This window comes from Ovis canadensis, chromosome 5 (genome assembly GCF_042477335.2).
Source record: "Ovis canadensis isolate MfBH-ARS-UI-01 breed Bighorn chromosome 5, ARS-UI_OviCan_v2, whole genome shotgun sequence".
Taxonomy (NCBI): Eukaryota; Metazoa; Chordata; class Mammalia; order Artiodactyla; family Bovidae; genus Ovis; species Ovis canadensis.
In genome coordinates, this window is record NC_091249.1 from 21,124,775 (window position 1) to 21,148,529 (window position 23,755).

The 23,755-nt window shown below is 53.5% G+C and overlaps 1 protein-coding gene across 34 annotated transcripts in view; it reads left to right on the top strand.

The window, feature by feature from the left end:
* The window catches only part of EPS15L1 (epidermal growth factor receptor pathway substrate 15 like 1), a 110,989-nt gene that overhangs the window by 1,581 nt on the left and 85,653 nt on the right, over window positions 1-23,755 (top strand). The window contains exon 1 of one of the 34 annotated variants that reach the window (XM_069589154.1): window positions 15,192-15,526. The exons of the other annotated variants lie outside the window; for them this stretch is intronic. Within the exon in view, the coding sequence (XP_069445255.1) occupies window positions 15,509-15,526 (18 nt within the window). The 5' untranslated portion in view covers window positions 15,192-15,508. Of the gene's footprint in view, window positions 1-15,191; window positions 15,527-23,755 lie in introns of those variants that run through there. 34 annotated transcript variants of the gene reach the window in all.

Below are 23,755 nucleotides of genomic sequence, written 5' to 3' on the forward strand. Positions count from 1 at the left end.
ACTTGCCTTAATTTGCACTTTGATGACAGTAGCTAATGTTAATTGAGTGCTTTAGAGTTTATTAAATAATTTCTAACTTGTGCTTATCCACACAACAAAGAGGGGATTCTTTACCGATGAAGGATTAGCTTTAGAGAAAGGCAGTGGTTTTTAGAGAAAGGCTGCTGTGAGGTCCTGTGTGAAAACCTGAATCCAGTCATGTGATTCACCTGCTTAGAATCCTTTAGACTAAAGTCCTAATCCCCTCCCCCCACGAACACCACCACCTCTCCGCCACGCCGCAGGAATCCCTGGTGGTCAGGTAGGCCTGTCAGCCTCTCCTGCCTCTTCCCCAGTCTGGCATCCACACCGCAGCCCTTCTTGCGGTTTTTCTCCTCCTCCCATAGCCTAAGCTCTGTCTGTCCTTCTGGTGTCCTGCAGGCTGTTCCTCCTTTCTGAAGCGTCCGTCCCTGTTTCTTCCTTCGATGCCGCCAAAGCCTGGCTCCCTTCAGGTGGCAGCTCACGTGTTCTTCTGAGAGGCCTTCCCTGCTTACCTGTCCTAACCCCCGTCACGCAGCAGTGTGCCTCCCTGACACCACCCATTGGCACCAGTCGTGGTCCACAGAAGTCTGTGGGTCTCTCTGCATTGTCCCCATTCGACCAGGCGCAGGCCTCTTGCTCAGCGCCCCTGCCTCTGTGCTCAGCACCCAGGGGGTGGCAGGTAAACCCGGGAAGCAAGGACCGAGGAGTTACACCACCCAGAACCCTTCACAGACAGCCTTTCTTCTCTCCATTTGGCCAGGGATCTGGGCCTTGAGGGTAGGGAGCTCCACAGCGTGGGTCTCCTGGTCTCTGACAAGTTCAGGGCATTCATTGCCTGGTGTGGTTTTTCCTGTTCCTTTCTCAGTATGTTTGTTGAATGATGACATGGCCAGACTTTCTTCCTTGGATAATCCTGTCAACCGTTCACACTTGCTAAGTGAAGCGCTGCACCATGGATTCCTGTCGACCCAGACCTACCAGGCGTTTCCAGTCTAGCTGAGGGCCTCCCCAAAGTTCACGATTATTACCGGGGAAGCATGGATCTAATTCCAAGATAGTTTCTGTTTGGGGGCAGTAGGGGAGCCCCCTCTGGATCAGGAGGCCCTGAGCTGGCTGGATTGAGGTGTAGGGCACCCTTGGAATGTGAATGGCCAGTTGAAGATGAGTGAAGCTGGTGGCCAGTGAGTTTGTGGAATGTGGGGTGTTTTTCCTTTGCCTCCAGGCCTGTCTGGGTTTTTCTTATCAGCCTTATTCCCGCTCTGCTCCCTACTCAGCCACATCTGTGATGTCTTCTCCCCATATAGTCGCTGCTGACCCTGAATCTAAATCTTGTCAATCTGAGGAGTGGATAGTTCTCCCTCTAACAGTGATTTTTTTCCCCTCCATCAGCATCTCGTTGATTTTTCTTTCTCCCAGGCCCCCTTTGCCTCTCCTCTTGTGGCCCCCCGGAAGTGCACCTGTGTTCCTTGCCGCCTCTGTCCCAGGTGCTCTTGTAGTTTGCCAGCCGCCTTGCTGACCTTAACCCGTGTGACCTGTCTTTGGGGCTGGTCCTCCCCGAGCCCTGCGGCACTTGCCAGTTCTGTAGCCCGCCCTCAGCCTTTACCGTCTTCTCTTTCCTGCTTGCATCCTTTCTTTCTGTGTGTTCCCGCCTCTCCCACCCCAGACCCCATGGCCAGAACCTCATGCTGTGACCTCCCGACGAACGCTGTCTGTCCCAGAGGCCTCTTTGGTGGGGTCTCCCCTCAGCTCCACCGGGAGTTGTCCCCCCTGTACCTTACGTGGCCCCCAGACCCAAGGAGCAGTGGTAACGGGAGGAGAGCACTGGGCTCAGTGGTAATGAGTCTGCCCAGCGCTCACGGATTTCCTTCTTCCTTCCTTTCCCCTTCGTCGTAAGTTTCTTTTTAAAAAATATATATTTTTCTTTTGCTCATTTTGCGCTGTGCTGGGCGTTCGTTGCTGCGCGCAGCTTGCTTTAGCTGTGGCTGGCGGGGCCCCTCTCGCTGTGGTCCACAGGCTACTCTTTGCGGCGGCTTCTCTTGCTGTGGAGCACAGGCTCTAGACGCATGGGCTCAGTGGCTGCGGCTTGCAGGCTCCAGAGCACAGGCTTGGTAGTTGTGGCACACAGCTTAGTCGCGCCTCGCTTCTTTTTAAAGTGTGCCACTGTCCGAGAAGCTTTTATTCCCATTTTACAAACAGGAAACGGAGACTCAGAGAGATGAAGTATTACTCACTTGCTGAAGTCCCATTGCTGGTGAGTGCAGAGATGGAGTTGCACCCACTTCTGTCTGCCTGCAGAGCCCTGCAGTTTCTGCTCTTCCAGGTGGCCCCCTGGGAGCCCGCCCACAGCATCATCCAGCAGGTGTGTCTGGAATGGCGGCTCAGGGCTTGGCACGCTTGCTTGTCCTTTCCTCCCTTGTTTTTCCCTCCAAAGTCATCTCTAGTCTCTGTATCTCACTCGAATGCTAATGCGGTGTAGCTTGGCGGTGGATGGGGGTGGAGAGTCGGGTTTTAGAGTAAATCTGGCTCATCCTGTAAGATCCAGAGATCCTGGCTGTCTCTCTTAGTGACCTGCATCAACCTGGTTTTTGTTGACTATGTGGCTCCCAGTCATGCAAAGAACATGTAAGTTTTGTCTCTTCTGCCCTAACTTTAAGCTTTAAAACAACTTTTCCCATGCCTAGTTCTTAATCCCAATCAGCTGATTGGGGAAGTGAGTGAGCATCTTTGATCAGATGAACTGAAGAGGGTTTTTCCAGTAGTCATGTGTGGATGTGAGAGTTGGACTATAAAGAAAGCTGAGTCCTGAAGACTTGATGCTTTTGAACTGTGCTGTTGGAGAAGACTCTTGAGAGTCCTTTGGACTGTAAGGAGATCCAACCAGTCCATCCTAAAGGAAGTCAATCCTGAATACTCATTGAAAGGACTGATGCTGAAGCTGAAACCCCAATACTTTGGCCACCTGATGCGAAGAGCTGACTCATTGGAAAAGGCCTTGATGCTGGGAAAGATTGAAGGCAGGAGGAGAAGGGGATGACAGAAGATGAGATGGTTGGATGGCATCACCGACTCAATGGACATGAGTTTGAGTAAACTCCGGGAGTTGGTGATGGACAGGGAAACCTGGCGTGCTGCAGTCCATGGGGTCGCAAAGAGTCGGACATGACTGAGCAACTGAACTGAACTGGACTGAACTGAATTGGATAGAGTGCACTTCCCAGGTGGCACTAGTGGTAAAGAACCCGCCTGCCAGTGCATAAGAGTCTTGGGTTCGATCCCTGGGTCGGGAAGACCCCCTGGAGAAGGGCAGGGTAGCCCACTCCAGTATTCTTGCCTGGAGAATCCCATAGACGAGGGAGCCTGGTGAGCTGTGGTCCACAGCATTGCAAACAGTCAGATGTGACTGAAGCGACCTAACACGCATGCACTGGATAGAGTGTCCACTCTCTGGTGCCTCAGGCTGCGCCAGCAGACCCAGTCACGACCCAGGTGAGAGGCCTCGTGATCCCCACTCCAAGGAGTCGTTTTGGGTCTCCTCCACCTTGACCTGACCTGAACAGCCAGCACTCCCTCAGAAAGCTGCTTGATATTCTTCCTTGGGACGCTGGTTGCAGGGCCTCGTTCTCCTTTGAAGCCCCGTCAGGGTGCCTGTTTCCCATGTTCGGGCCCCTAGGTATTCTTCCAGTGACCTTAGTTGTGCAGCGCTTCCTGTGCCTCAGTTTCCCATCTGCAGATTGGGAGTAACACTCTGTACTTGTTCTGTCGGCTTTGCGGGGCTGGAGCGTCAGGATCCCTCAGTGGCAGACAAGTGTGCGGGGTGCCTTCATCGTGCTGTTCGTTCAGGTGTTTTTACTGGGCATCTTCTCTGGGCAGGTGCTTTCCAGGCAGCAGGTTATACCTGTGAACCTGAAGACCCCCTGCCTCAGGGAGCTGAGGGTCTAAGGAGGGGCCTGTTGTTCTGTAGTTGCTAAGTTGCATCTGACTCTTTGCGACCCCGTGGACCGTGGCTCCTCTGTCCATGGGATTTCCCAGGCAAGAGTACTGGAGCAGGTCACCGTCTCCTTTTCCAGGGGCATCTTCCCGACCCAGGGATCCAGCCTGCCTGTCTTGGACTGGCAGGCGGATTCTTTACCACTGAGCCACTTGGGAACCACAGACATGCAGAAATGCACAGACATGTGCGCAGTGGAGTGATGGCGTCTGCGCTCTGAAAAGTATAAAGCTGAGGAGGGCGGTCAGATGTGGAGGTCTGGGAGGGCCTCGAGTCCGTGCAGGCACCCAAGGACTGGGCAGGACAGGCATTTAGTTGGCTCAGCTCATTCTCCCAGTCACCCTGGTCGGTCTCCTCCTTGCCTTTATGAAGCGGTCAGCTGAGGCCCAGAGGCCTTATGTCACTTGCCCGAGGTCGCAGCCAGCAAGCGCACGCCGACGCGCTCTTCTGACCCCCTCCCCGGCCTCTGCGCTGCTCTGTGGCTTCCCATCTGGGAGTTTGCTTGTTTGTGAAGCGGCCAGGCGCTACAGCCGTGTGAGTCGCATCTGCTTTAAGCCTCACTCATGCTGCTTCGGCAGTGGGCTCTGCAGAGTCTAGTGGGGAGAGAACCGCTTGGTTGTGTTTTTACAGAGTTGGTTTTGGCTGTGCTGGGATTTCCTTGCTGCCCGGGCTTTTCTCTAGTCGCAGAACGTGGAGGCTAGGCTTGTTGCGCAGCACGGGCTTTAGGCTGTGGACTTAAGTAGTTGTGGTATGTGGATTCAGTAGTTGCGGCTCCGGGGCTTACTTGCTCCATAGCATGTGGAATCTTCCCTGATCAGGAATCGAACCTGTGTCTCCTGCCTTGGCAGGAGATGCTTTATCACTGAGCCTCCAAGGAAGCCCTACGTTTTAGTTTTATTGTTTTAATCCTGTCTCCGTGGAAGGGGGATGGGGGGGTGGAGAAGCCTCCTCATTATCTTCATGAGGGGTCAGCAAGTTTCCCTGCTGGCGTGGCTCCTCAGCGCTTCCAGAGGCTGACGGAGGAATGAGCGGGCCTCGCCCAGCCCAGAGGGAGCTCGGACTCTGCTCAGGCCAGGGCGGCTCAGGTCCAAGCTGGAGGAGGGGCGGCTGACTTGCTTGGGTGTGTTGGAGACAGCTGCGTGGACAGGGCAGGGGGTATCCTGGGAGGGGAGATTGGCACGGCCTTTCTGACAGAGGCAGGACAGGATGAGGGGAAGCCGAGAAACTGGAGCTCCAGCTCAAAGGGCTGTCGTGGCTGGGACTTTGGGGTACATGTCCTGCTTTTAACTAGAGTGACTTAGGGTTGGAAGGAAGAAGGTGGCTTGGTAAAATGGGACACAGGAGTCTGTGCCTGGCCTACAAATCAGCCTGAGACAAAAGGGCCTGACGGGTGTCCGCTTGCCCAGAGAGGGGCTGACGCAGACGTGGGGGAGGAAGGGAGATGTGCTGGCTCACAGGCCCCACGGCTGCTCCTGCACGCAGGCCCGGCACGGCCATCCCAGTTCTTACTGCCACTTGCTAATGGGGGGAGTAGAGGTTACAGATGACCGCAGACAGCCTCCTCCTTGGATCGCCACCCGCCCTGCCTGCTGGGCAGGATTCCTGCAGCGTTGATCGTAGAAACGATTTACTGGCTGGGTTCTGGCCTGGCTGACACAGAGTCGGTTCTCCTTTTGTGCACACTGGCTGAAAGCAGGGGATGGTGGTGCCTGGCTTCCACTGTCTGTGGACTGGATCGGGCCGCTGCCCTGCCCTGCCCTGCCCTGCCCTTGACACCCCAGTAGCCTGCACCTCCCAGACTTGTCTCTCTGCCCCGCAGCCCCTAGGCCCTGCTTTCGGTAGCTTGCACATTCTCCCTGGCCTCAGGGCCTTTGCATGTGCTCTATGGTCTGTCTGGAGTGTCCTTTTCCCTCTTCATCTCTGGTTAATCCCGGCTGCTCTTCATATCTCAGCTAGCACGTCGCTACCCTGACAGACTGGCCCAGCTTTTCTGTTACCGCCTTGGGGGAGACCGTGTGCTTTTCTACATACCAGTTTGTAATTTTGTGCTGGTGGGAGTCTTCGATTGATGGTATTTGTCCCCCACTGTGTGGACTGTGTCTACTAAGGCAGGGACTGTGTCGGTTTTAATTTATCCTTGGGTGTGCTTCCCTGCTGATTCAGTGGTAAAGAATTTGCCTGCAATACAGGAGACATGGGTTTGACTCCTGGGTCAGGAAGATGACCTGGAGAAGGCAATGACAACCCACTCTGGCATTCTTGCCTGGGAAATCCCATGGACGGGGCGCCTGGCGCGCTCCAGTCCGTGGGGTTGCATGAATCGGATACAACTTAGTGACTGAACATCAGCCTTAGGTGCTGGTAATCATCTGTTGAGCTAAAGGGTGACTGGTTGGGCAAGTCCGCTTCATGAGAGACAGGCTCTCTAGCAGTTCTTGAGGAGTGAAGTGACCCGCGTAGCCTGCCTGACTGCTTCTGCAGGGGATGGCCAGAGTTGGCGCTAGCTCGGAGGCTCGCTGTAGTGAGGCCTGCAGCGACCCAGAGCAGCCTGGCCGGAGGGTGCCGGAAGGGCGGAAGGGCTGGGCCTCAAAGGAGTGTGTGGCTTGGCTCCTCTGACGGGGTCCTCCGTGGGCAGGCGCAGGACCAGACAGGCCTTCCTGGGAGCCGGCGGGGGGTGGGGGTGGCGTCAGGCTCCACTGAGACCAGACCGTCATCACCTTTGCAGCAGTCTTCCAGGCCAGGGCGGACCCCACACAGAGGCGCAGCCCGTGCCCTGGGGATACCCCATGATGTTTACTGAGCACTTACGTGTGCTGGCTCAGGCCCAAGAAGAATAAAGCCAAGCGCCCGCCCTTCAGACAGCTGCGCTGGGCCCGGGCTCCCAGATGATCAGAGGTCTCATGGAGGTCAGGTGGCAGCCCGCAGAGGTGGAGTGAATGGCCTCCGCTGGGCTGGAAGTGAGGAGAGGAGGAAAAGGGACCTGCCTTTCCCTTCTGCCACCCCTTCCGTCCAGTCAGAGCCCCAGTTCCTGAACTCTGGTCACCCGGGGTCCCCCAGAGCAGTGTTGGGGAGAGATTTGGGGCACAGGTCTTGTGTGGAAGGGAGTATGGTTGGACACCCCCTTTGTGCCCATTCACCACTGATTCCTTGTCAGGGAGGTGTCATTGCCGTCATCCGTATGCTTATGGATTTTTTACTTTTAATATTTATTGATTTATCTGGCTGAGCCGGGTCTTAGTTACGGCATGCGGCGTCTTTAGTTGTGGCGTGTGAACTCCCAGTTGTGGCAGGTGGGGTCTAGTTCAGGGATGGAACCCTGGCCCTCTGCCTGGGGTGCGCAGTCTTAGCCACTGCACCACCAGGGAAGTCCGAGGGTGGGCTTTTCAGTTTACATTTCTAGTGGAAACAGAAAACTGTGTTCTTTCAGGCTGTGTTTAAAGAGGAGAAACTGAACAAGAATACAGCTTGACAAAGAGGCCCTCTTTTGGAGACAGTGTAACCATTAGGACTCTTAAGTTTTGGGGCTGGGACCAGCCTCTTAATCACCCCACACCCGAGAGATGGCCATGTTGGAGGTCCCAGAACCTGATCGACTCTGGTGTGTGTGATTGCAAATGTTTCTTCCATTGGGTGTTTTCTTTGATAAGGGTTAGAATGGCCTCTGTGCCCTCAGCACACTCCTATGTCCATTTTGAACATGAAAAAATATTTATTTGGCTGTGCTGAGTCTTAGTTGCAGGATCTTTAGGTGCAGCACATGGGATCTAGTTCCCTGACCAGGAATCAAACCCAGGCCCCCAGCACTGGGAGTGTGGAGTCTTAGCCATTGGACCACCAGGGAATGCTCCCCATTTCCCCAGGGCCTGAGCCTACACCCATGATGATGAGTGAGTCAGGCAAGCCTGTGGGTCACTCTGGTGCTCACACATGAGGCCATGGAATCAGCAGCTTCTTCCAGACCAAGTTTCTAGTATTGGCTTTCTACTTTTTGATTTTTTTCTGCTGCCTTCTTGCCACTAGAAAATATTCTTTCATTCACAATCCTGTAAGTGGGTTTTTATCGGTATATACTTAGCCTACTGTGGGCTTCCCTGGTGGCTCAAATAGTAAAGAATCTGCCTGCAATGCAGGAGACCTGGGTTCATTCCCTGGGTTGGGAAGATCCCCGGGAGGAGGGCATGGCAACCCACTCCAGTATCCTTGCCTGGAGAATCCCATGGACAGAGGAGCCTGGCGGACTACAGTCCAGGGGGTCGCAAAGAGTCAGACACGACTGAGCAACTTTCTTTCTTTCTTTAGCCTGCAGTATGTGAAATTAACATGTTAAATAAAAACAAACCACAGAAACTAAGAGAACTGAAAGACTATTCTGTCCTGGCATTGAGAGCGGCTCAGCCAACGAGCTGAGAGAGAAAACGAGGGCGATATGCCCCGTCGTGTGGCCAGCACTTGGTGAAATAGTTCACTGTTTGCTGAAAAGACCGTTTGGCGTGGCCAGCTGCGACGTGGTTTGGTGTCGCAGCACGCGTCCTAACAGCTTTGTCTGACTTCTCTCCCAGCAGTTCTTTGTAGATAAAGCCTGGTCTTCTGTCTCAGTGACAGTAATAAAAGCCACCATAATAATAGATCTCATAAGTGCTTCCCTTTGCAGAGTGTGCTTTATCTGCGTTTTCTCGTTTGATATAGGAGCAGACATCCTTCAGATAGGGAGACTGAGGCCCCGAGAGGCTTCAGGCTCGTCTTCACTTCGCCACCTCTAGGTGGAAGCCTTGTCTGCCCGAGGGCTTACCCCCTCCCACCCATCTCACCCCCTCCCTTCCAAGGCGCCATCTCATTCTCATCCATCCCACGAACAACCTTTTCCTGACCCAGTGTTGTGGGTGGAGCTCACAACATGTGAGTGTGAAACTCCATCCCCCAAGAAGCGAAATATAGGGAAGGGGGCCCAGGCAATACAGTAGTCTTAACGTAAATTAGGCTTGAAGAAGTGTCTCTTTTGTAAAACGGAAGCGTGGGAGAGAGGGACTCATCTCAGTGGGGAATTCCGACGACTACCTACAGCTGGAGATTTGGTGTGGGGGCTGGCAGGTAATTGGCTTTCAGCAGGCAGACGCTCACAGCCACACGCCCCACTAGGGGTGATCCGCGCTCAGACAGGGTGAGAGGAGCACAGCGTGCAGAGGGGAGCATCCGCCAGGCCGGGAGGGAGGGCCGGCAGGGTTTGACGGCTGTGTGTGTCTGCGAGCCAGTGAGAGTGTGTGTTTGTGTGTGCACAGGTGAGTTTGCGGGGAAGTTGGGCCATCAGGGCCAGAAGGTGGCGGTGGAGCATGTAGCGGGCACGACCAAGTGGCACGCCATACTCCTTCAGCAACCACCGAGGGTCTTTCTGAGCGGAGTTGTGACCCTGTGCCAAGTGGGGTGGGGAGGGGAGCGGGCGAGCGCGGGTGCCAGCTGAGAGGCCGAGGTGTGTGCGGAGCCCGGCTCGGGTTGGAAGGCCGCCCCCGCTGCTTTGTCTGCCTGACCCTTCCCTCCTTCAGGACGAGGCCTCCTTGCTGCGCTCTCCCTGCCCGCGCCTTTGCTCTTCTGCCTCTGTGGTTTTCTCTGACCAGACCTCATGCTCTTCCCTGTGGTGGCAGGGACTGTCTTTTCACTCACTGTGGAACTGGGGAGCCTGGCTCGGTGCTGGGAACTCCGAGAGCCCTGGGCTCTACAGAGCAGTGGGCGCCGGGAGGCCTGACGGTGCCACCTGCAGAGGGGAGCAGGGAGGCGGCAGGGAGAGCTGCTGGCCCAGTCCTGGTGTCCTGTTGCGCCAGTGGTCAGATGGCAGGGATGTTGGGACCCCGGGTGGCCGATGTAGAAAGGGATTTGGGGAAGGCTCAGAGCATGCTCTGGAGAAGGCAGTGGCGCCCACTCCAGCGCTCTCGCCTGGAAACTCCCATGGGCGGAGGAGCCTGGTGGGCTGCAGTCCACGGGGTCGCTAAGAGTCAGACACGACTGAGCGACCTCACTTTCATGCATTGGAGAAGGAAATGGCAGCCCACTCCAGTGTTCTTGCCTGGAGAATCCCAGGGACGGGGGAGCCTGGTGGGCTGCTGTCTCTGGGGTCACACAGAGTCGGACACGACTGAAGTGACTTAGCAGCAGCAGCAGTAGCAGGGCATGCTTGGGCCTTGCCTGGTGGCTCAATGGTAAAGAATCCCCCTGTAATGCAGGAGACATAGGAGACTCGGGTTTGATCCCTGGGTTGGGAAGATCCCCTGGAGAAGGAAACGGCAACCCGCTCCAGTACTCTTGCCTGGAGAACCCCATGGACAGAGGACCCGGCTGGCCGCAGTATGTGGTCACACAGAGTCGGACATGACTGAGAACAACAGGGCACGCCTGGGGGTCGTTGGAACCACTGTGAGAAGTGGGCACCTTCAAGGAGGGCAGCCAGTGCCCTGCTGTGTGTAGGGGGCACTGACTGCTAAGGTGTCACCCCTGTGCATCTCTGCAGGGCTTGGTCCCCCAGATGGAGGAAGGGAAGAGAGAATGGACGTGATGGGGGAGGGGCTGTTCTCTGAGACGCCCAGAGGAGCCGTGTCTAGGAGGGCTATGAGCTTCCTTGGTAGCTCAGAGGCTAAAGAATCTGCCTGCAGTGCAGGAGACCCAGGTTTGATCCCTGGGTGTGGAAGATCCCCTGGAGAAGGGCATGGCAACCCGCTCTAGTATTCTTACCTGGAGAATTCCATGGACAGAGGAGCCTGGCGAGCTACAGTCCATGGGGTCACAAAGAGTCAGACACGACTGAGCGACTAACACACACACACAGGGATTCAGGGAGGCCAGGGCTGCGTTGATCTTAAGCAGGAGTTTGGGGCTGGAAGCTGCTCCCTGCTCCCTCCAGGTGGCCTGGGCAAGGTCCCTTTCCTGTCCCGCCCACCTGCGCCACCGTGTGGCTGTGTGGCCGCACTCAGTCCCGTACCCCTCCCTCTGTGCCTGGCATTCCCCCCAGGACCCCACCCCCTGGGAGTTTTCCTGCCAGTGGCGCCTCCTTCTGGCTCAGTCGGGGCCCGCTTCCGCGCGTGTGCTCAGCGTCTGGGGTCCCCTCAGGCAGACTCGGCCACGGTGGCCGCCGGCTGCTCTCCCTGCGGCCTGTGTCTGTGGCCCCTGCGTCGCTCCCCATCACGCCTTTTCCTCACAGCACTTGTGCCCGGCTGTTTTCATTGTCATGTCTAACGCCTCCTCCAGAGCAGGAGCTCCAGGAGGCTGAGGGGGAACCCCTTATTCACTGTTGCAGCTCAGCCGAGGCCAGTGCCCAGAACCAGGCCGGCAGGCCATAGGTACTGTGGAGTGGAGAAGGGATTGCCACCTCGATGCCCCGTCAAGACCTCCAGAGAGACATGTTCAGGGTGAGCAGCCCCTGTTCCGTGAGTTGCTGCACCACGGATGGCTGTGTTAGTGGGCAGCGTCCTGGAGGACGGGCAGTGTCTCCCCAGCTTCCTCCACCCCCTGCTGTCGCCCACTCCCAGCAGCTGAGTGTATGCTCGGTTCTCCTCCTCACGGGCGCATCTGCTCAGCGTGCCTTTAGGAGGATGAGATGATGTTCTGACCTCCCAACGAGGGGTGGGCAGACCTGTCGTCTCACTGAAATGGTGCTGAGTGACCCCGAGTCCCTGCTGGGGGACGTGCTGAAGGGCCGGCCCTGCCCATCCCTGTCCTGCCCCTCTGACTCTGCAGGCCCGGGACGCGCCTCCCGTTGTCACATCCGAGGCTCCGGCGCTAGAGTCCTGGGCTCACTTCGCCTGCCTCTCCCCTTGCTTGAGCCTCAGAGCTCAAGATGTGAACCCACGTCCCTTGCACTGGCAGGTGGATTCTTTACCACTGAGCCACCGGGGAAGCCCACTGTGTGCGCGTTCAGTAAGTGAATGAATGAATTCGTAAGTCAAGAGCAGAAAACTGGCAAATCCCAGGGCGCGCCACTGTCTTGAGGGGCTGGAGGAGCTTGGTGGTTTGAGATGCAGTCGTGAAGGGGTGGGCATCTCTGGGCATAAAGGAGCCGGTGGAAGGAGGATAGGACTTGACAGGCCAGTGTTTGTCGAGTACTCACCGCGTGTCAGCGGCAGCGGCGGGCGTCCGTGTCCTTTTTTTTCCCAAATGAAGAAATCAAGGCGCAGAAAGGCTGCTCAGCCTCCCCATGAAAGGTTGTTGCTGAACGACACGAAGATGCCGGGGTTCTTGGCCCCCGGAGGAGATTTCAATCCGGGGCCAGAGACGAAGCTTGATTGCTCAGAGCTTTTGTGTAATAAAGTTTTATTAAAGTATAGAGGAGATAGAGAAAGCCTCTGACATAGGCATCAGAAGAGGGCAGAAAGAGTACCCCCTGCTAGTCTTCAGCTGGATGTTATATAGTCACGAGCAGTCTGTTAATGAAAGAAAGGAATGTCTTAAAACGCAGGATGGCACCAGGCCCCTCACCCGTAAGATGCATTTTGGGATAATCTTGGCACCAAAAGGTTCATCCCGGGCCATAAAATGATCAGCTTGAATCTTGTAGAAGGGCAGATCACCATACAAATAGTTTCGTTTACATAGATTAGGGGAGCAATATCTGAGTATAACAGACTGATTTGTCAAGCAGGTTCTGAGCCATTAGGCAGAACCGACTTGAAGACAGAGTTTGGGGTAAATGCATAGCATGTTAGCATAGCTTAAGACAAGCATTTTCATAAGAAAAATGCATTGGTTATCTCAAGGTTTGAGAATAGTTACCTTCAGTTGAAACCAGGTGTCATTATGGCAACACAGTATTTTAAGAGAAACCCCCTTTTAAATTTGTATAGAGAAGGAAAAAAATATTGCTAGTGTGTTTCCTCCTGCCGCTTAAGAGAGAGAAAAACGTCTGACACTTGCAGCCTCTTTCCTCCGATTGGAGACCCCTGTCCCTGCTGTTACCCTCTCAGGCAGGGTGGCACAGCATCCCAGCGGTGGGATAGGCCTTGAGTCTACGTATGTGTGGCAGCGCTCTTGACCTCTGTGCGGTTCCGCTTCCCCTGGTGATGGGAAGACCTGGCCGAGAGGTGTGGGCAGAGGCTTTCTTGGGGAACGTCAGGGCTCCGCGTAGGTCCTGCATCCCGCGTGGATCAGCGTGTTGGAGCCAGAAGGCGGCCTCCACTGACTTCATTCCTTTCTCCCTTCCGTTTCTGGTAGATGGGGCGGAGAGCTCTGGTCTGCCGGGAGCGTGGAAGCTGTCACACCTTGATTCTGTGTTCCCCCAAGTGGCTTCCCGCCCTGACCTCCTCCTGCCTGCCCTGTCCACCCTGATGTGAGCGGTGTGTCTGCACGTCCTGGACGCCCTTGCTCCGTGGTTCTCCTTGTGTGTATGTGCTCAGTTGCTCATTCGTGTCCAGCTTTTTGCAGCCCCATGGACCACAGCCCGCCAGGCTCTTCTCTTCATGGAATTGTCCAGGCAAGAATACTGCAGTGGGTTGTCATTTCCTTCTCCAGGGGCTCTTCCTCACCCGGGGATCGAACCTGAACTTCCTGCCTCTCTTGCGTTGAGGCGGAGTCCTGCCTCTCCTGCGTTGAGGCGGAGTCCTGCCTCTCCTGCGTTGAGGCGGAGTCTTTACCTCTGTGCCACCTGGGGAGTCTCCGTGCAGGCGGGGACTATGAGCGTAACCCCCCTGAGGTCTGCATGGGTCGCAGGGAGGCCCTGCCTTCTGTGCCGCGTGCCGGGTGTGCCCTTTCACGGTCCTTCCTCGCGGCGCTGTTTGGGTCTCCAGGGAGAGGCATGTGTCTTCCTTCAGACCCTCGTCTGCCACGCCTCCTTTTCCCTTTTCTGTCCTAAAAGCAGGGTGTGTTACCTGGGGAACTCCGGAAGCCAAGGGAGGCCCCCCGTTCACGGGAAGGGCCATTGCACACGTGTGTGTCCGTCCCGCCAGGCTTAGGTCCCCGTGCACCTGGCTGCTGTGTGCTCACCAGCGGGGCCATCACCGGGCTTCTGCTCTGGCCCTTTCACTTCAGCAGGCTTCATAGAGGTTCTGCCTGGACTGCTTTTACTGCTGATGGCATTCTGACCCAGGGAGACACAGTGATTCGTTTATCGGCTTAACCAGTTGCTGACTGCCTTCGGTCCTCCACTGTCAGCTGCAGTCCCCGCACACAAGAAGGGCACTCGGATCCAACCTTCTTGCCCTTCTGCCTTCCTGCATATCTGATCATCACTGAATCCCTGGGGTTGTGTGTTAAAGAAATTCTGGATTTTATTATTTGGCAAAAGCACGATCCTGCCAGTGGTGAAGCTGTTCTTCATTTATCACGCTTGAACCTGAAGCAGCTTGTACCATGAGAATCCTTCCCAGAGCAGAAACATCAAATGTTGGTCTTTAGTTATATGAAAATTTTAAACACACTAAAAGCAGAGGGAAGAATTTAATGAACTCCCATGTACTCACCACCAGTTCACAGCAGAGGCCAACATTTTGCCAATATCTTTATCCAAGTTTGTTTTTACCTTAGAAATCCTATTTCGAGACTTCCTTGATGGTCCAATGGCTAAGACTCTACACTCCCAGTTCAGGGCTCCTGGGTTTGGCCTCAGGTCAGGGAACTAAATCGCACATACCGCAACGAAGAAGTTTGCATGTGGCTTTGAAGGCTTCAGAGCAGCAAAATAAATAAATACTTAAAAAAATCATATTTCAGTATGCACCTCTAGTAGTTGAGACTGTTTTCTTTTACATCACCGCCATGCCCTACCACAACATAAAACAGTTAGTAAGAATTGCTTAGTATTATCTGATACCCAGTCCATAATTCAGATTTCCCTAGTTATCTAAAAATATCACTTTGCATTTGGTTGTGAAATCTCCTGAGTCTCTTTTTAAAACTTTTAAAGTTTGGTGGCAGTCCACTCCAGTGTTCCTGCCTGGAGAATCCCCACGGACAGAGGAGCCTAGCGGGCTACAGTCTGTGGGGTTGCGCAGAGTCGGACACGGCTGAGGGACTGCGCGCACGCACAGGACGCCGTCCGACCAGAAAGTCGGTGCTCTGCACTTGGATGCAGAGCAGCTCCATCCCCGCAGGGATCTCTCTGGTGGCCCTTTTACAGCCACACCCTCTTCCCTCCTACCCCGTTCCTTCCTTAGCCCTTGGCAACCACTGAGCTGCTCGCCTCTGTAATTCTGGCACTTTGATTGTGTGCATTGGACTCACGCAGTGTGGAGCTTTGGAGACTGGCCTTTTCCACTCAGCATAGCTCCCGGGGCTCCCTGGGGGCTCAGTGGTAGAGAATCCACCTGCCAATGCCGGAGCCGTGGGTTTGATCCCTGGGTCAGGAAGATCCCCTGGAGAAGGAGATGGCAACCCACTCCAGTATTGTTGCCTGGGAATGGACAGAGGAGCCTGGTGGGCTGCAGTCCCTGGGGTCGTAAAGAGTCGAACACGACTGAGCAACTGAGCCACCACCACTGCAGTCGTGCTCTGGAGATTCTGCTGGGTTGTTGTGTCTCTCCGGAGCTGATGCCTTTTCACTGCCAGGTAGTATTCCATGGTGCGTGGGACATGGTCCGTTAGAGCGAAAACCCGCTGAAGGAGGTCTGGCGTGCTTTCAGGTTTGGGAGACTATTAGTAACAAAGCTGCACTCAGCGTTGAGTACGGGATATTCTGTGAATTTGAATCTTCCTTTCTCTGAATGCCCAGGATAGTCACAGTTGCGCGTTTAGTTAGTTTTGTTTTGTGTTTTAGGAAACTGCATGCCCGGCTGTTTTCCAGAGTGATTGACCCTTTTTCCACTCCCAGCAGCCGTGTATAAGTGACCTAGATTCTCTGCATGCTTCCCAGTGTCACTGCTTGCTGTTTCAGCTGTTCTGATAGCTATGTGGTGGCCTCATACTGTGGTTTCTCAAGAGAATTTTTTTTTTTTTACTTGAAGTATGGTTGATTTGCAATATTGGGTTAGTTTCAGATGCACAGAGAAGTGATCTGGTTATGAGTAGAGCGTCTCAGACTCTTTTCCAGTGTAGGTTATTACAGTATATTGTCCCTGTGGCTTTTAACCCGCCTTCGCAGCTGAAGGCACACTGGCCATCTTGTCACGTCCTTGCTTGCCGTCTGTACATCCTGTTTAGTGAGATGTCCCTTCATGTCTTTCGCTCATGTTCTCATTGAATTCTTTCCTTTTTGTGTTGTTGAGTTTTGAGAGTTGTATTTCTTCCTGGCTTCTCTGGTGGCCCAGATGGTAAAGAATCTGCCTGCAGTGTGGGACACCCATGTTGATCCCTGGGTCAGGAAGATCCCCTGGAGAAGGGCATGGCTTCCCACTCCAGTATTCTTACCTGCAGAGTTCCACGGACAGAGGAGCCTGGCAGGCTACAGTCCACGGGGTCGCAGAGAGTCGGACACGGCTGAGCGACTTACGCTTTCACTTTTACTCTGTGTATTCCAGGTACTAGTCCTTTGTTGGATGGGTGATTTGCAAACACAGTTGCCCTTGAGCAACACAGGTTTGAACTGTGCAGGTCCACTTCTATGTGAATTGTTTCTTTTTACTTTCTTGAGCGGGCCAACCCTGAAGGAGTGGCCTCTGTTTCTTTATTTTTAAAACTTTTTTTAAAAGTAAATGTGTACTACAATCAAGTACTACTTGATCCGAGTTTGGTTGACTCCACAGATGTAGAACAGAGGAGCCGTGTATAGAGGGCCGACTATAAGCTGCCCTTGGATTTTCGACTGTGCAGCGGGTGGGTGCCCTAACCTCCAGTCAGTGTTCAAGCGTCAGCAGTATTTCCTCCTAGTCTGCGACTTGTCTTTGCATCCACTTATCAGAGTCTTTCATAGATCAAACATTTTAAATTTTGTTGAGGTCCAGTTTATCGATTTCCTTTTTTTATTTCCTTTTTAATCAGGCTTTCAGTGGCAAGTCTGAACTCTCTCCTCAGCCCCCAATTCTGAATATTTTCTCCTTTGTGTTTTTCCCTGAAAGTTTTCTGGCTTTACATTTAAGTTCTTGATCTCTTTGGAATTAATTTTGTAGAAAGTATGAGACTGAATGTCTCCAGGTTCGTTTTCTCCCTCTGGAGGATGGCCAGTTGCTCCAGCACCGTTTGTGGACATGGGCCTCTTTCCTCCTGGCTGGCTCCAGCGCCTTTGTCAGAAGTTGGTTGGGCACACCTACGCGGGCCTGTGTCGGGCATGGCTGGCTGTCGTGCCCACGGTTGGGCACACCTACGCGGGCCTGTGTCTGGCTGGCTATCGTGCCCACGGTTGGGCACACCTACGCAGGCCTGTGTCTGGCTGGCTGTCGTGCCCATGGTTGGGCACACCTACGCGGGCCTGTGTCGGGCATGGCTGGCTGTCGTGCCCACAATTGGGCACACCTGCGCGGGCCTGTGTCTGGCTGGCTGTCGTGCCCACAGTTTTGTGTGTCTTTCCCACCATCAGTGCCACACTGACTGGATTACTGGAACTTGATAGCAAGCCTTAGGATGGGGTGGACAGAGTCCTCCCACTCTATTCCTTTGCAACATTGTTCTAGCTATCTTAGTTCCTTTGGCTTTCTGTATAAATTGTAGAGTAATCGTATTTGTGTCAACGAAGACTTGGCGGAATCATGTTAGACCTGCGTGTCAGGGGCATGCACGTGTACCACATGTTGCATTGGCCTCCAGAAGACCCCTCCACCCACCTAATTTTCCCACTGGCAGGGCTCAGGTCGCATTTGCGCCTTTGCCAGCCTGATAGCAAACACTGGCATTTCCTTCAGTTTTGCAGTATCTAAACTGAACATCTCCCCTAGCTCTGCTGCATCCCTTCTTTCAGAATCGCCTTTTTCTTCTCCTTGGCTAGCCTTTTAAAATTGGGGCATCTCTTTCCTCAGGATTTACGAAGGCTGTTTCTCCTGTCTCAGTTCTTCCTGCACTGTTCCCCTCAGCCCTGGCTTAGGAGCCTCGGGTCCAGCAGTTGGAGGGGGCTGTCAGTTTCAGGGAGGTTCCGGATGCCGCAGTGTTTGCTGATGCTCTGTGACAGCTACTGAGTTATATCTTGGTTTCCTTACCCGCAGAGTGTGGTCTGGCCTGCCTGGAGGGCTGTACACACAGCCGGGGTGATGGTTGTGCACACCGCCAGGGTGATGGTTGTGCACACAGCCGGGGTAGGGTGATGGTTGTGCACACTGCCGGGGTGATGGTTGTACACACTGCCGGGGTGATGGCTGTGCACACAGCTGGGGTGGGGTGATGGTTGTGCGCACCGCCGGGGTGATGGTTGTGCACATAGCCGGGGTGATGGTTGTGCACACCGCTGGGGGAACTTATGAGGAAGGTGAAATGCAGGGATTATCAAGTGAGCACTTCTCTAGCCCTGTTTTGGTCTCAGCATCTGGTTTTCCAAGTAGGAACTCACACAGGGATGTCTTCTGGTGGTATGTGCCTAACTTCCTGCAAAACTTGGCAATAGCTTTGAAAACTGCGGCCATTATGGAGTCTCAGTTTTCCTGAGGAAATGGCAGGCTGCCCTGGTTCTTGTGCTTAAGTCAAGTGTTGCACTTTGACCACGTCCGTTGACTGCAGTCTGCCACGATACAGTCACGTGTTTGCATCTTCTCAGGCGAGCCTGCTCAGGAGGCTGTGCAGTGGCTCTGTGTCCAGCTCTGTCATGCCCTGGCTGTTTTTGCAGAGTGCAGAGTGGGTTTGTGTCCCACGGCCTGGTCTCCTCTGGCTCCATCACTCCTGGGCTGTGTGACCCCGTGCAAGATAACTTCGGTCCCTTCACCCATATATGGGGGCAAACAGTAGTATCTGCCCTGTAGCATTGTTGGAAACAATTAATTGAGATACAGGATAGAAAACTGAGCGTTCAGTAAATGTGAGCCACTATTTATCAGATCAAGGAATTATAAATACTTTTTTCTAAAAGTTTAAACATGAAAATGGGTTTATGTTACAAATGTTTTGAAGCAAGCCAGGCAAGCGATCGTGATTTTGTTTTGCGGAAGAGCTCCTGCCCTGTATGAAAGCAGGAATCCGAGCTGATGGACTCAGTCCTGAGAGGATTAGGAAGCCCAATCCTCAGGGCTTCCCCTCCAAAGTAGTACTGGCGTGTTCCTCATCTCAAGCTGCTTTTCCCCAGGTGTTAAAATTACACACACTTGCATGAACTGTGGAGTTTTAAAGGCCTCCCAGCAGAAGGATGTGGACTTGTTCCCGGCTGTGTTCCCCTGCCTCGCTCCCCGTTTGTACGTTGCCTCTTGGGCTCCCCTGTGGCTCAGCTGGTAAAGAATCCACCTGCAATGCGGGAGACCTGGGTTTGGTCCCTGGGTTGGGAAGACCCCCTGGAGAAGGGAAAGGCTACCCACTCCAGTATTCTGGCCTGGAGAATTCCATAGCCTGTATAGTCCATGGTTGCAAACTCAGACACGACTGAGCGACTTTCGCTTCTGGGCTGGAGGATAGAGTGAAGAGGCCCTGGGAACGTTTCTTAGTATTTTAGGAGACCAGCTGAAAGGTCAGATTCACAGGTTATTTATTTATTTGGGTGTGCCAAGTCTTAGTTGTGGCATGTGGGATCTAGTTCCCTGACCAGGGTTTGAACCTGGGACCCCTGCAGTGGGAGCACGGAGTCTTCGCCACTGGACCAACAGGAAAGTCCCCAAAGTGAAAGTTATACTGAATGTCGGTGAATAATTCGGAGTCAAAGATGGCTTGTTAGCACCCTGGGCTGGTGGAGGAGAATGCCCTCCTGCACAGGCTCTGTCTGACTTCCGTTCTTGAAGCCGTCTCTGAGCTGTCCGCAGCCTCTGAACACTGACGGCCTTGTCCCCTGGCCTGTTCCCTTTCTGCCTTTGCCCTGGCCTCACTTTGGGGTTGGGCAGGGGTGGGCAGCTCTGGTGCCCACTCTCAGCACTTAGGGGGCTCTGTCCTAGCAGCGTGGCTGCCCGCACCAGTGAGCTGTTTGTGTCCAAGGCGTCTGCCTGTCATCCAGGGGCTCGAGGCCTTCGCAGCCTTTGTCTTCGGTTTTGTTGCAGTCCTGTATTGGGCAGCTGGCAGGCGTGACTCCACTGTCCCTGGAGGGAAGTTGTGTGGTAAGAGGAAGTGCCAGTTAGAGCTGCCGATGGTTCCCCTTTCCCGCCCCCTTCTGCTTATGTAGTGGCTGACGTGTGTGATTAAATCAGAACCTCTTCACTGCTGTCATTGTCCCCGGTTACCCAGACGGATCCCTGTGTTTAGTGAGGAATGAGTGAGGCATACTCTGGTTTCCCATTAGTTGCGGGTCGTTTGGGATTGACCTCTGAGTGCAGATTGCCTGTGAGAGGAGTCCTTAGCACTGACAGTCCAGGCTTCGGGGCCTGGGGCTTCAGGGCCTTTTCTGGACTGTTTGGGGTCTTGTTTCTCCTGATCGTGGATCTGATTCAGAAGCATTTGGGAAGTTTGAGACAGTTATTAACCCTCAGTGCTCCAAGTACCATAACTCTGTTTTTCACTGGAATCACAGTAGCTTAGAAACCTCTCTCCTGCCTGCCATGAGATCTTAAAAGAAATAACCACTGGGAATCCGTTTCAGAGCCACGCCACTCCGCTTGCTGGCAGCAAGCGGACCTTTGTCCAGGTCGGGGGAGGGGTCCCTGCGGTCTTGCGTTCTGCTCCCACGAGTCGCGAGCACATGGTGTACTGTCGGGACCCAGCACCACCACCTTTGCTGAGAGGTGACAGACAGCCGGCCCGACTCTGCCTCCTCTCTTGGTCTTATTCCTCCGGGGTGATGTGTTTTGAGAGCATGTAGACCTTGCAGTTGACCTATATAACATTATGTTAGTCGCACGTGTACAGTGTGGTGATTTGTTATTCGTCATTTATTTATTTGTTATTCATGTTGTGAAACGATCACAGTACTTGCCATCCGTCACCACACATAGTTATAAAATTTCTTTCCTTGTGATGAGACCTTTTAAGATATCCTCTTAGTAACTTCCAGTATACGATACAGTAATATTAACTAGCGAGAAGCTTGTACCTTTTGACCACCTTTACCCATTTTGCCCACCCCCTGTTCCCACCTCCGGCAGCCATCCTTCTGTTCTCTGTATCTGTGGGTGTGGCTTTTTGTGTTTTAGATCCACATGCAAGTGAGATTGTCTTTCCCGGTCTAACTTATTTCACTTAGCGTGATGCCCTCAGGGTTCAGCCAGTTGGCAAGGTCTCCCTCTTTAAGGACTGAGCAGTATTCCTCTGAATGTGTGTGTACACACCATGCCTTCTTTATCCATTGATCCATCAGTGAGTAAATATTTAGGTTGCTCCCAGGTCTTGGCTGTTGTAAACAATGCCCCGGTGAACATGGACGTGTTTGTTTGTTCTCCTTCGAGTTAGTGTCCTCATTTCCTTTGGATAAGCACCCAGAAGTGAAATTGCTGGATCGAGTGGCATTTCTGTTTTCAATTTTCTGAGGACTCTCCTTACTGTCTTTCCTAGCAGCCGTGGCCACTTACACCCCACCAGCAGTGTTGGAGGGCTCCCTTTTCTCCACATCCTCACCAGTGCTTGTTATTTTTCAGTCTTTTTGATGCTAGCCTTTCTGACCAGTGTGAGGTGGGATACTGTACTTCTTGATTTGCCTTTCCCTATCCGAGGAGCCTGGTAGGCTATAGTCTGTGGGGTCGCAAAGAGTCGGACACGACTGAGCAACTTCACTCACTCACTCAGTGACCAGTGATGTTGAGTGTCTTTCCACGTGCCTGTTGGTCATCTGCAATGCTTTCTTTGGAAAAATGTGTGTTCAGATCCTCTGCCTATTTCTTCACAGGCATATGAAGACTTCAAGTCATAGTGGGTTGTTTGGTTTTTTGCTGTTGAATTCTGTGATTTCATGTGGAATTTTAAATTCTGGCGATCAAACAGGGTGTGATGGTGGCCATTCCTGTCTAAGTCATTAGAAGCTAAGCCTCCCCCAGAATGGTATCTGCAAGGGCCCAGGGCGGGAGGAAGCTGCCAGCCAGGGAGTTGCTGTAGCTGCTGTACACTTAGCTTTCTTTTCGGCCGTGCCGCACTGCTTGCCGAATCTTAATTCCCTGACCAGAGCTTGACCCTGGGCCCATGGCAATGGAAGCACCGAGTCCTAACCACCGGCCTGTCAGGGAAGTCCCCACTTAGCCCTTCGTTTCTTCCCATGGTGTCGTTGTCTTTTCTTTCTCAAGCATCGGTCTTTACCCTCCTTTCTTGCCTTTTTTTAAAAGATATCTTTATCACATAGCGGTATATTTTAAAAATATTTATTTATTCATTTTGGGTGCAGCGGGTCTTAGGTGCAGCTTGAGGGAAGTCTTAGTTACGACTTGCGGAGAGTGGTTCCCTGACCAGGGGCTGAACCGCGGGCTTCTGCATTGGGAAAGTGGAGTCTTAGCCACGGGACCGCCAGGGAAGTCCCGTTTCTCGCTTTCTCGTATTTCTCTGCCTCTCTTTTTCTGCCTTTTCAGGACTTCCCCTCTTTCTTGTGTTCTGACTCTCCTCCGCCCCCCTTTCGGGCCTCTGTGCTCCCTCTCTTCTGTCTCCATTCTCTGTTGCTGCTGTTCTTGTGCTTTCACTTCTTCCTGTGTGTGCAGGTGTTGCCATCCCCCGGAGAAGCTGACCGTAAGCTGGGGATTATTTTTAAACTGAAGTGACTTTCTACCACACAGTAGTATGCAAGTGTTGGGCTGGTTCAAGTCAGTGATTGTAGCTGAAAGGAACCCACCTCCCTCGTTTTATTCATTATGAAACATTGCACAACAGTGTCTGAAGACTTTTAAAATGAACACTGTTACCCCACCTGTCATCCAGGACTCATTTTTCCTGGCTTTCTCTTTAGCTGTGTGTACACCTGTTCTTCCATACGATTAAGCATACTGTTGTCTTCTTCGCTTTTCTCAGCTCCCTAAGTCAACAGCACCTTTGCGGTGTCCTGCCTTTTTCCTTTCAGGCAGTAAAAGACCAGCACGTGTAAGAGCCTTTACAGCCAGCACCTTAGAGGTGCTGAGATCCTGCCCCTGCTGGCACACTCCTGCAGATCCTCTCCTCGCCACTGGGGGCGACTTGCTGAGGCTGGAAAGAGACCACAGACACTGCTGGATGTGTGAGGGTTTGGCCTCCACTTGGCTCAGACCCTGGGTAAATCCTTTAACCCTTGGTTAAAGTGTCTGCCTGCAATATGGGAGACCTGGGTTCGATCCCTGGGTCGGGAAGATCCCCTGGAGAAGGAAATGGCAACCCACTCCAGTATTCCTGCCTGGAGAATCCCATGGACAGAGGAGCCTGGTGGGCTACAGTCCACGGGGTTGCAAAGAGTCGGACACGACTAAGCGAGTGAGGAAGTTAAGCTGAATCCAGACATGGCTGAAGTGACTTAGTAGCAAGCTGAATCCAGGCGTGTCTCAGTTAGCCTCTTGGCTGTAGATCAGGTGGTTATCTTCTCTGAACAGCAGTATCTTAGGAAATCTGATGGCCGGAACGTGGAGTGTCTTCCGTGCCAAGCTGAGGACTTTGAACTTCCTGCCTGTCATAGTGGGAGCTGTCACTGGCCACGTCTTTCCTGGTGCCTGGGGCTGGTCAGCGCCTTTTTGCCCAGTCCTTCGGGTGGGTAGCTGGAGGAAGACCAGAGGGGTGGGAATAAGCCTTGGAGCAGGAAAACCAGTCTGAAGCTGGTGTGACTGGTGATTCATGGTGACTTGCGAAGGCTCCTGTTCCGGTTCTGGAGCCAGAGAACAGTCTCAGAGGATAATGGTGTCTGTTCCCCATGAG